General features: G+C 37.5%; 4 protein-coding genes across 7 annotated transcripts in view; 3 read left to right on the top strand and 1 right to left on the bottom strand.

Moving 5' to 3' along the window:
- LOC111455069 overlaps positions 1 to 1,619 on the top strand; it is an 11,882-nt gene extending 10,263 nt beyond the window's left edge. For all 3 annotated transcript variants that reach the window (XM_023096596.1, XM_023096595.1, XM_023096597.1), the window contains 2 exons: positions 397 to 612; positions 925 to 1,619. In XM_023096596.1, coding sequence (XP_022952364.1) covers positions 397 to 612; positions 925 to 1,569 — 861 coding nt within the window. In that variant the 3' untranslated portion in view covers positions 1,570 to 1,619. The remainder of the gene's footprint in view (positions 1 to 396; positions 613 to 924) is intronic.
- Positions 1,620 to 2,378: 759 nt separating this feature from the next.
- LOC111455070 (putative Peroxidase 48) lies at positions 2,379 to 4,249 on the bottom strand. Its single transcript, XM_023096598.1, has 4 exons — positions 3,864 to 4,249; positions 3,551 to 3,748; positions 3,168 to 3,333; positions 2,379 to 3,077 (listed from the first exon to the last, which is right to left on the bottom strand). The coding sequence occupies exons 1-4, from the start codon at positions 4,164 to 4,166 to the stop codon at positions 2,575 to 2,577; spliced, it is 1,170 nt and encodes a 389-aa protein (XP_022952366.1). The 5' UTR covers positions 4,167 to 4,249; the 3' UTR covers positions 2,379 to 2,574.
- A 388-nt stretch (positions 4,250 to 4,637) lies between these two features.
- On the top strand, positions 4,638 to 7,710 carry LOC111455071 (protein FAM133). 2 transcript variants are annotated; one of them, XM_023096600.1, is made up of 4 exons: positions 4,638 to 4,795; positions 4,998 to 5,117; positions 5,617 to 5,672; positions 6,556 to 7,115. In XM_023096600.1, exons 1-4 carry the CDS (start codon positions 4,729 to 4,731, stop codon positions 6,724 to 6,726), a joined length of 414 nt encoding a protein of 137 aa, XP_022952368.1. In that variant the 5' UTR covers positions 4,638 to 4,728; the 3' UTR covers positions 6,727 to 7,115. The 2 variants fall into 2 exon arrangements, with proteins under 2 accessions (XP_022952368.1, XP_022952367.1); XM_023096599.1 differs by lacking the exon at positions 6,556 to 7,115 and adding an exon at positions 7,123 to 7,710 and having other exon boundaries at positions 4,652 to 4,795.
- Positions 7,711 to 8,368: 658 nt separating this feature from the next.
- On the top strand, positions 8,369 to 12,103 carry LOC111455238 (peroxisomal 2,4-dienoyl-CoA reductase). Its single transcript, XM_023096830.1, has 5 exons — positions 8,369 to 8,670; positions 9,585 to 9,744; positions 10,658 to 10,827; positions 10,907 to 11,129; positions 11,736 to 12,103. Exons 1-5 carry the CDS (start codon positions 8,485 to 8,487, stop codon positions 11,888 to 11,890), a joined length of 894 nt encoding a protein of 297 aa, XP_022952598.1. The 5' UTR covers positions 8,369 to 8,484; the 3' UTR covers positions 11,891 to 12,103.
- Positions 12,104 to 12,161: the final 58 nt, after the last annotated feature.

The following is a 12,161-nucleotide window of genomic DNA, read 5'->3' as shown; positions in this document are numbered from 1 at the left end:
CTGGGGGGGGGGGGGGAGAAAAAAAACTGAGTCTCCTGCATTTTCCAAAGACTGCCTAGATTCGAGCTAAGAACTGCATCTCCTTGTTTGTGAGTGGATCTTTTCGTGGCCATTTTTTGTCTGAGAATGTCACCAAAAAGTATTTCATGTCCTTGATGCGAATTGCACTCTATCATATTTTGCATCATAATCATCATTATGAATGGAGGCATGTCAATAGAAATTGTGGCTTTTCTGTCTTTCTCTAGGTCTCTCTCTCACGTCACTTTGATGCAGTAAAGATTCCTCTTCACCCCCATCCCTTTTTGGTGAAGAATGCCATGAAATCTTGCTAGATCGAATTTTGTTTTGCTTAAATTTGATTCTAATGCTATAAATAATAAATTCTTTGCATAGTATGGCGTCGTGGCATTGGCAAAAGTGGAAGAAGCCTATAAGCATGAGAAGGATACCAAGGAAACAATTGAGGAAACTTTGCGCTCAAAGTCCTTTTATCGACTTCTGGACACTTTGGATGTTTCTGATGAGGGGTCTGATGAGAATAGGTTGCTTCCGGCCATGAATAAAATATGGCCCTTTTTGGTTGCTTGCATTCAGAACAAAAATCCAGTGGTAAGTTATCACCTGTCCATATGTTTTTTCCCCCTCAAAACCAAAGTCTTTGATCTAGTTTTCACTTGAGCAATTGTTGTATCTCTCGATTCATCCACCTCTGGACGTTGACTTTTAGGATTTTAGTTCGAAAATCTACAGGAAAAGAAACAAAATGGTTGTCTTTTACTTCGACCTACCTCTGACCTACATAAACTTGTACACCCAACAAATACTTACTAGTTGATTTTAGATTTATGCTGCTGGCTTGCTGCCTCTTTTTTCCTAATTAATATTTATTGATTTTGAGATAGTAATCCATACAACTTACAGGCTGCTCGAAGATGTCTAAATGTGATAAGCAGTTCTGTACAAATTTGTGGTGGAGATTTCTTCACACGACGTTTCCATACAGATGGGTTTCATTTTTGGAAGCTTCTGACGACGTCTCCATTTCTAAGGAAACAAAACGTGAGAGATGAGAAGGCAGTGCTACAACTTCCCTATAGAAACAGCGCATCTATATCATCAGAGGATTCGGTTGCTGAAGGTTCCAATTTGAAAGTTCAGGTCGCACTGCTCAATATGATTGCTGATCTATCTAGAAACAGAAGAAGTGCATCGGCATTGGAAGTAGTTCTCAAGAAGGTTAGTGGCTTAGTGGCAGGTGTAGCCTTTAGTGGTGTTATGGGGCTTAGGGAAGCATCATTGAATGCGCTTGGAGGACTTGCATCTATTGATCCCGATCTTATTTGGCTTCTGGTCGCTGATGTATACTACTCTATGAAGAAGAAGGATGTGCCTTCACCACCCACATCAGATTTTCCCGAGGTATCTCGACTTCTTCCACCGCCTTTATCTCCAAAAGGGTATCTTTATGTGCTTTATGGGGGTCAAAGTTATGGATTAGACATTGAAGTTTCGTCTGTGGAAATTGTATTTAAGAAATTGCAATCCAACGTTTTTCCGTGTTCATAGGATTCCCAAGTATTTATAATGCAGAGCTATATATACTTATTTTTCCTTTTCGTGTTAATATGATTCCTATATTCATGCATGTGGTAGGACATCTTTTACACCTTATCTTTAGAAATAATTAATCTAACTGCGAACTCATATGCCTGAAACAAATTAAAGCCTTGATGCTCCATACCCTATGCATAAAACAGTATCATTTTGTTATAGGACACCCCGATTGGCAACACGAACACATAAAATAGATACAGAAAAATGTAATATTAAGGAAGAGGTTTGTTGAATTTGAACCTCTTTGTTGACGAGGGAATACTCAAAAGAGGTTTCTCCTCTATTGATTTTGTTTCTTCCTGTATCTGTCTACGACTGATGATTTCTTGTAGTTATCACTCACTTCTTGGTGGTAGGTTTTGCTTTTGAGACAATTAATGTACATCTTCTTTTAATCGTTGCACGTTCAAAGAGTTGTCCGAAAATCCTTAAATCTGGTGTTTAGTTAGTCTAATAATCATAATAAGGAAGGCAGGGAAAGACATCCTATTAAGATAAGGAAAATCAGCCAAGACCTAGAACTAAAGGTATCAAGACTTCTTACCATCCAAATGTTTGGTAGATCTAAAAATTTTAATGACCAACTGTGAGGAACCAAGTGTGCAAACAAATTCAATGCTTGTTCTATATATAATTCTGATGATTCGACTGAGATTTTAGGGGTTCTTCGTTTTTCTTACATGGAATCTGTTAAACTCAATGTATGTCCAAAACTCAATATATATATATATATATATATATATATATATATATATATATATATATATAGGCGCCATATGTTAGGCAGGAAGAACATGGTTATTATTGGTTCCGTAGGTGAGAAATTTGTATTATATACATTCCTGATATTAACATCAACCGACTTCTATACGAGTTGTAAAAGATATCTAGCTTTGTTCAAGAATCAGAACAGAGCAATGACACTAGAACGTCTCAAACAAAATAAGCTCTTGTAGATTAGAACCCGCACCTTTCACGGATTTGACCTTGAGAACCAGTTAGAACATCAAGAACCGATAGCTTCACCATAGCCCTTGCAAAGTCCATGCGAAAGGTAGAGCCGTCATCAGAAGCATACCCCTTTACCAGTCTTCCAGTGTTCTCATCGGCCATTAGTTGCTGATCAGCATACAACAGTCCTCTTCCACTCAACAAGCTCTTGTAGTAATGAGTGTCGAAGCCTCCCTCCAGTGACAGCGAAGGCGACAGTTCTTGAAAGTAGGACATGCCCAAGGTAGACCTCCTCAACGTCTCTACTGATGCCTCTGGGGTTGGGGATGATGCTGGAGACACTTGATCATGACTGACATGGGTGTTGTTGTGCTCCTTCTCTTGGCATTTGAATCTCATCAGGTTCAGGAACTCGGGGTCAATTGATGGATCTGGTAGGCTTGTTCCGGAGAAGTTATAAAGACGATTCAGAATGAACTGACACCCAATCTTCCCAATGTTGTGCGCTCCTTCATAGCCAGACCACACAAAGCCAAAAGGTAATCACTGAGCTAATTGTGAGGAGAATGAGTTTGAGGGCAGAAGTAATTTTATCCTACCTAAAAGACTGACCATATCTCTTTCGTCAAGTCCTCTTGCTGCAAATAGATAAAGAGTGCGATTGATGTTGTCGTCGGGTCGTGGCAATTCCGCCATTGCTTCTTCAAAGTATGCCCTTGTGCTGTCTCGTCTGCCAGTGAAAACTGGATAGAAGGGGCCACCAGCCTAAGCGCCAATTCACATTAGTCGAATCGAAACACAATAACTGAGAATTGAACTGCAATTCTATCCCTAGTTCTAGCAAACGGTCGACTTAAGGAAGACTAGAGGAAGTCATCTCATCAGTGCCTCAAAAATTCCAAAATTCAGTTAGTACAGAAGGCTTGAAAGAAATACAAGAAATGAAAAAAAAAAGTGAAGAAGCAATGATTTGTGTATTTACCAGAACGACGGCATCTCTAGTAGCAAGGGAGAGGATATCAGCACAAGAAACCACGCGTGGACAAACCCTTTCAAGCTCCTCCTTTATTTGATCTATCTCAACGAAACCCTTCAAGGTCAAATTCGGAATAGCCTGCTTCTCACTCGAATAGGTATCGTCACCTGTGGTGGGATCCAACAGGATGGAAGCATCGCAGCCCTAATTGAAGGAACACATGACGGAAAAGGAAATGGACATGGGGAAGAAAAGAAAGAAGAAGGTAAAAAGAAGGGGAGAACATCAAGAAACGGAATCAAGAAAGGGAGATACACACCTGAATGAAGCAGTCGTGAAAGAAGAGTCTGAGGAGAGAAGCGGAGACATCTTGGCGGCGTGAGTGAATCAAAGCCATGGAAGAGCTTACAATCTTCTCGGCGTGGGGGCAAGATTGTCGGTAGAAGTCGTATTGGAGAGTTGAAAGGAAAGAGAAGAGGCGATGAGTTTCAGAGAAATCGAAAGGAGAAGAGAAGGAAGGAGGGTTGGAGGAAGAGAAAGCGATGTCGGAGACGCCTCTTGGATTGCAGAGAGAAACGAGGACAGTGATGAAGACGACTGCAAGGACCCAACCATTCAACATTTTTGGTTAAGAGAGAGAGATTTGTTGGAGTTGGAGTTGGAGTTGCAGACTGAAATCATCTCAACGCCTTCACTCTGTAGAGTATATGAACATTACCGAAAGTTCGTTAAACCAACGAATGGAGGGAAACTCGCGCCACAACGCTTAATACTCTTCTCCTCTTCCACACTACCCTTCTACCGCGCACGATTTAAAATAATAACCATATTTTTTTAAAAAATTAATTCTATGTTAATTTTAAGTTTAGTTATCAAATTTGTAATTTTGAAAATTCAAATAATTCCCCTTTCCATTAAAGAAAATTACAAAGCTATTTGATAATTTTGAAAATCACCTCATTTTAAGGAAAGAATATCATGAACAACCATAGAAAATAAATATAAAATTAGAATAATAGAACTTTTTTTTTTCTCTAAATTACAAAAAAATATCTAATATTTGGAATTTGATCGAAATTTTTGTATTCAATTAATCCATGAATAAAAAGGTTTTTAAAAAGCCCTTATTTTATAACCGGAATGTAGCTTGAATCAACCGATTCACAATCTTTGTCAATTTTGCCATGGGCGGAAGCGAAAGAAAATCCAAGGAGAAGAGGAAGAACGGAAGAGCGGCTTCGTCTTCTGAAGGTACAGATTTCCGTTACTTTTTTGTCTATGAAAATTTCACTTCCCCTCCTTTAATCTGATTTTACACTCGAAATTCTTCCGAAATGAAAGGCAGTACCCTTAGAGGAGTTTCCATTTCTTCTTTTCTTGGAGTGTATTCTCCAATAATCTACGGTGGATTGCTCTGTGTGTTGTGTTGATACTATTGTTCGTTTAAGTTCAGACGAGAAGAGGAGCAAGAGACCAAGAGCTGCAGAAGATGAGGAAAGGGAAAGCAGAAGGAGAGATAAGAGAGAGAAGCGGAAGGAGAAGAAATCTCACAAGCACTCGAAGCGCGATTCAGGTAAACTCGAATGCGCAATTTGCAGAAATATGCATGTTACGGTTCGTGTTTGGTGTTTTTATGTTTTAACAGATAGGTAGTCGAGTGGTTGTTTTCTTCTTCGTTGGTTATTTTATCTCAATTTGAAGAATGATGTCGTACAAATTGCTTCAATTCTCTGTTTAGGTTTTTGGTATTAAACTGATGTCGATTCTATGGCCAACTAATATAGAAATCAAAACCCCCTTTTTTTTATATATACTCTTCATTCATTCTCTCTGCTAGTTTTTCTGTCCGTTTCTCATAATTCATGCTGGGAACTTGTGGTTTCAAGAAAGAAGATTATCCTGCAAGAATTTGAACACACGAGTTTTTACTTTTCCAGTTTTTCTCCAGCGGCCTCATTGCAGATGCAGATGTAAAATTTGACTTATTTTACTTGTGAACGGAATTATGAAGAAGTACTTTATAAATAGGTTTCCAAAGTAAAGTTTTGTCATGCCCTGCCTTTTTCTTTCAGAGAAGAAGTCGAAGGATATTCTCAAAGGCAAGCATCACAGGGACGATCACCCTTTAGTGAGTTCTTCTGTAGTGATAAAGCATGCATTTTAGTTTATGTTTTATTCACTCTACTTTTACATTTAGTTACGAGATTGCACTACCGCATATTATCTTTTTTATGCTATTGAGCATCCCTGCATATTTCCTTTGTTTATGATTCGGTTGAAAACAGACTCTTATAGTTAAGAATGAACTCCCTTCAGCACCTCTGAAATGAAAATCTTGGATTCGTCTGATAAAGTAAGAAGATCACCGGACCGACCACGGGCATCTATTTCCTACCAGCCTCCATTTATTATTCTTAGATGGGATTGTACTTTATTATTCTTAGAGGGAATTGGGTAGTACAGAAGTACGAAATTGATTGTAATGCTCTATATGGTTAGTTTGTGTTCATCATGTATGGGTTGTTTTCCCCGACTTCACTGCTTTTCAATCATTACTATTATTTCTTGAGGTATTCAACTGCAGTAGATCTAGTATTTGAATATCCTACTATGGGATCATCTCAATTTGGTTCAGTTATGTAGAGGGCTAGAAATTACTAATGAAGTTGCACAAGGGGAATGTGTTTGCAATTTAAAATTCACCTTCTCATAACCTGGGCTTTCCTATTCGTTGTTATTTTGTTGTGCTCTTTCACTGGAAAGAACCATTGTTAACATCAAATTGTTTGGTACAATGCCACTGTATCAGGCTACTTGAAAGTAGAAATTAATATTTAAGAGAGTTGCAATAAGGTTGTCCCATCACCACTCTGAAGTATGTTAACCATGTAGTCCATTCCTTACTCTTGTATGGATGTACATTTATCTTATGTGGTGTTAGAAAAGTGAATTATTTGGCAGAGGTTGTTACTCTGAAAAATTAAATCAACCAAATCTTTTGCATCTTACAGCCCATCTTATTTCTTGTGTGGGGGAGGGGTTGTTGTGTGATGGCACTGGAACAGCATTATCCACTGAAATTAATCTACGGTTTCTTGATTGAACCAATAGGAGAAGCATCTTGGCTTTATCCATATTTGTTAGTTGTTTTGTCGCTTCTACTAAACTTCCTGCGACTATAAATTTCTTTCCTGCCTCATCAGATTGTTGTGAACCTTGTGATAAACTGCATGAATTCAGCCATTATACTGGCATGATGTTTTATTGGGAAGTTTGAAACATTCTAGGCCTATCTGTTATTGCAAAAATTCAACTTTGCATCAGTGTTTCCCACTTCAGGCTTGCTTGTTTAGTTACTTCTACAGAACTCCTTGCAAGATCTGTTCAGAGGAAGATTTGTGTGACTGTATATAATATACATTTATATATACTTCCTTTTCAAGGAATTAAATGCAATGCCCTCGTTTGTCTTAGGTTTTTTTGGAGAGCATTCTATGTCTATTTCTTATTGCTGGGCTGTCGTGTGACCCTTCTGGTTCTCTGGCCTTAACACCACTTTTGTTGATTTGTTGATTTAGAGAGCCAAAATTGAAGAACTGTCCGAGGAAGACTATTTCTTAAAGAACAATGAGTTTGCTACTTGGTTGAAAGATGAGAAAAATGTGTATTTCTCTGATCTGTCATCCGAGTCTGCTCGCAAGCTTTTCTCAGATTTTGTTGAACTGTGGAATGATCGGAGGCTTGAATCTCGATATTATGAGGGTATTTCAAGCGGGCCTCGAACATCCCATAACTGGAAAATCAAGGGGTGATAAGTTAGGATGCGTGGATTGAACGAACAAGGGAACGGATGAACAAAAGTTGTCTGAATTGTTGGATTGTGGTTTTCCTACTAGTAGGTTCCAGGCAGCTGATCGAATCTACTTACCAACACCGAACGTAGAAGAGAGTTCCATGTTGTTCTCTGTAAAAGTGTAGTCTTACTCTTGCTCTTGATATGGAATGGAAAACTTTTCTTACTTGAATGTTGTTTTATAGATTAATATCACTTAGGAAGTTGTATTCTTTTTATAGCTGAAGATTGTGCCCTTCGGATCCTTTTGGAAATTACCTGTGACCTATGCTTTGATTTACATTTTGCATTTATAGTTTGGTAGTTGATTTTTGAAGAAGTAATAGTTGTAGGAGACAAGGCTGTACTAAATTATTAATATTGTGAATCTTCACTGCATTTCCTTTGGGAATCAGATCTGCAAAAGGCAGCAATTGATCAAACTTGAGCAGTAGAGTGTTAACATGTTTGGATAGATATTCAGGGTTTGTTTGGAAATTGGTGGACTTGAGACAAGTGCTTGCAGATCTGATTTGAAAAACTGAAGCAGCTAATAATAATATGTTAATTGTTTGAATGGAAGTTTTGTAAGTTTTATATGCATGAAACAGACATCTGATATTCTGTGATGCTCTTTTAATATTTTTGGCATTAATAGTTTAGTATATTTAATTAACTATTTAGTAGTTTAAACTCACGTCTTCGTTGTATTACCACTGTATTACCCACTAATAATTAGTAAATTATGTCGGTTTCATCGGCTAATTTAGAGAATGATCAGGAATTTAGAGAATGAGCGCTCCAAAGCAAAATCAAAGACCACGAGAGTATATTGCCAAAGACCACAACTAACACGAGAGCATATTGCCATAAAGACTGCGACTAACACAAGAGCATATTGCCACAAAGACTGCGACTAACTAGAGCATATTGTGTTAATCCGTAAATTTTGGAGTGGTCTGCAGCTTTGCCACGTCATTAACCCAACCTTTTAAAATACTGGCCAACCAGTGGGACTCCGCCGTGAAACTGAGGGAGGGAGATTACAAGAACTTGCATCTCTGCTCTCACGCTCACTGAGCACCTTCCTTGTTTGACAGCAACCGAGATGGCATCCCCCTTCCGTTCCGACATATTGAAAGGGAAGGTGGCTTTGATTACTGGCGGCGGCTCTGGAATCGGCTACGAGATCGCCGCCCAATTTGGTCAACATGGAGCTTCCATTGCCATCATGGGTCGAAGGAAGCAAGTCCTCGATTCCGCCGTCTCCGCTCTCCGATCTCTTGGAATTTCAGTATTTCTCTTTCACTCTTTCTTCTTCCCTTTTTCATCATGCTTTTTTCTCCCTCTGCTTACTTGTTGGATGCGCTTTAACTTCTCCGTGATCTTACACGCCTGTCCTCCCTCTCCTTACATTTTCAATTCTTGTATTTGATAATCAAGGTGAATGTGAAAGCTTATTTGTAAACATTTGCATCTACGGTTTCTTTTTATTGTTTCGGAGTTATTAATGTTCTTATAAAGATGGGGCTTAGCTGGAGTCGTGAAAAAGGTTTTCTTCTAAGTTTCTTTGCTTTGTCATGGCAAGTACAATTATAAACTTATCAAAGCTAAAGCAGCCTATCTTACTTGCCGCTGTTAATTTAGATTGTAGTACACTGTACGATTAAAAATGAGATTACTTACGTTTTTTTTTAAGATAAACTGAAATGACAGTGCTCTAATTAACAAAGTTTTGCGGGGTTTTTTTTGGTTACATAATTTGATTTTCTGGACCTTCCTTTTTCTTTAAAAACATCTATCAATGACTTTGGATATTGCTAAAGTAGAGGCTGGAAGTAATCAGGGTGATGTTAGTTACATAAATTTGCATCTAATCAATTTAAGAGATAATAGGAAGACGAACTTGAGGAATTCGAGATATGTATAATTATTGTTCTAAAAGACTTCGATTGAGTCATGTGCTCTGCACTGTGTGCTTTTACAGATGACTCTGAAAAATACAACTAACGAACATGAAATTTATGAGTTTCCAAAAGCATATAAAATGCTGCATATGGAAAATTCAAAAGCAGTTGCATAGGTTTGTAATATGTGTATACCACACGGATGTGTAGATGGACTCACTAATATGTATAATCACCCATGTTATCCTCTGAGAACTGAACTTGATTCTGAAACCTGTTGTTTGTATACTGGCCATTGCAGGCATTTGGATTTGAAGGTGATGTTCGTAAACAAGAAGACGCAAGTAGAGTAGTGGAGTCTACTGTCAACAATCTTGGTAGTCTGGACATTCTTGTGAATGCAGCAGCTGGGAACTTTCTGGTATCAGCCGAAGATTTGTCTCCCAATGGATTTCGAACAGGTTCTTTTCGCATGCAATACCTACTGTCAATAATCTTGGTAGCCTGGCTTTTACTTGATATTAGTCCATAGGGATTAACGATCATGCAAAAAAGATTTGTCCGTTGGAAGTATTTTGTATTTTGTAGTTTTGGGTGCTCCAGAGATGTTATTTATCTTCATTTAATTGATCTTGGAACTACACTAATTTGAACGCATATTCACTCTGGAAATTAATGAAAATTGAATTCCATTGGTCATAACTCATATAGTTCTTATTCAACTCAAAGGAGTACGTGAAAATTTTCTCTGGCATGTTAGGTTGTTTGGTTGTATGTTGCGATATTTTGTAGTTTTGGGTGCTCCAGAGATGTTTTTTTTTTTTTTTTTTGTTTGTTTATTTGTTTTGTTATGTTAAATTACAAGTTTAGTCTCAAAACTTCCAAATTTGTGTCTATCTAGTCCTTAAACTTTTAAGAGTGTCTAATAGGTTCTTAAACTTTCAATTTTGATTCAATAGATACTTGAGCGTTGAATGTAATATGTCACTATCCTATTCGATGTGGTTTGAAATTTATGAACCTACAATTACAAAATCGAAAGTTAAGAAATTTATTAAACTTTTTAAAGTTGAGACCTTATAGACACGATTTTAAAAAAATCAGGAACCTACTAGACACTTTTTAAAGTTCAGTAGACTTAATTCTTAAATTTTCACCATTTTTTTTATTGCATGTGTTTGTCTTTCAAAGTTAATCTAATTATTTTAGATAGAGACGTGTTCATTTACGTAAAGATGTTTGATGAATATGTAAGATTGAAACCAGAAAGGAGTTATTACATAATACGAAATGGGCGCTTATTGCCGGAACATGCTTTTCATGAAGTGCCACATATTCTATTTACTTACACTTGATTTTAACAATCCCCTGCAGTTATGGATATTGATTCAGTTGGCACATTCACAATGTGCCATGAATCACTTAAATATCTCAAGAAAGGAGGACCTGGAAGAAATTCACTTACCGGTGGAACAATTATTAATATTAGTGCTACTTTGCATTACACAGCTGTCTGGTATCAAATTCATGTATCTGCAGCCAAGGTTAGTTGTGTTCATGTCTGAAGGTTATAATCTCTCTTTTTCGGTTGGAAGAACTTTCGTCAAATTTTCTTTCTAACAGGCAGCTGTAGATGCTATTACAAGAAACTTAGCTCTGGAGTGGGGCGCTGATTATGATATTAGGGTCAACGGCATTGCACCAGGACCCATCCAGGGTACTCCTGGTTTGAGTAAACTCGCACCTGAAGAGATAAGCAGTAAAGTAAGAGCTGATATGCCTTTGTACAGAGTAGGAGAAAAATGGGATATTGCTATGGCTGCTCTCTACCTTGCCTCGGATGCAGGTGCGCCCCTTGTTAATCATGCAACATTTCTTAATTTTCTACTTTTTGATGTTAATCTGAATGTTTCAAAACTTTTTTTTGTTGGGAAAAAAAGTCATGCTTTGAGAATGTTTTAAATGCTTAGTCTTTACATCTTGGCGTATGATCCGACATTTGAGGCCGTAATGCATATGTTTTTATCATTTTTGCATTAGAGACTTACCCAAACATGTTGCATTTGAAAAATGAGAAGTAGAAGCTCTCCATGTTTTCGGTTTAGGTTGATCTTGTTGACAACTTCCAAAAGCCTTGTTTGGTACTCGGAACACTTGAAAAAGAACTGTTGAATGATTTCTATCAATATTGACTTTCAAAATTGTTTTCAGATACTTTTTTATTTATTTAAACCTTTTATAGAAATGAATCTATCATATACAATTTTAAAAATTGAAAAGATCATTAGGTCATCGATGGAAAATAGAATGTTAAATTCCTTAACAGCATGGAAAGTATAAAAGGGTAAAATGTATTTGTTTAAGAATCTCAAATTTTAGGAGTCAATTATTTTGAAGTGCACAAGATTAATCTTTAGTTGATTAAATATCGTACATTATGTATATTTTGAAGGTAAATACGTGAATGGAACAACTATCATTGCCGATGGAGGGATGTGGTTGAGCACGCCTCGTCGCCTGCCCAAGGAGGCTGTTAAGCAGTTGTCGCGAGTGGTGGAAAAGAGGTCCAGAAATTCACCTGTTGGTGTTCCAAAGAGTAAGCTGTGATGGCGAACCTCACCGATAAATTAAGATAATCTTTATATACAGTACTTGTATGCCTTTGCTAGACATTATTCAAGGAATTCAACTTTCTGTGCACCAGAAACTTGAATGTCACTGGTAGCGAGAATTTTGAGTCCACACATTTGTGACGCTTGGACACTTATGCTAGTGAGAAAAGGTCATTTAGATTTCAAGAATAAATTAGCTGTTTATCTTTGTGGTTGCATTTTTTAACCTATTATTAGAGCACACACCACACTTGCACAGTAAAATC

This window comes from Cucurbita moschata, unplaced genomic scaffold (assembly GCF_002738365.1).
Source record: "Cucurbita moschata cultivar Rifu unplaced genomic scaffold, Cmos_1.0 Cmo_Scf00017, whole genome shotgun sequence".
Taxonomy (NCBI): domain Eukaryota; kingdom Viridiplantae; phylum Streptophyta; class Magnoliopsida; order Cucurbitales; family Cucurbitaceae; genus Cucurbita; species Cucurbita moschata.
This window is presented reverse-complemented; position numbering and strand designations above follow the sequence as displayed.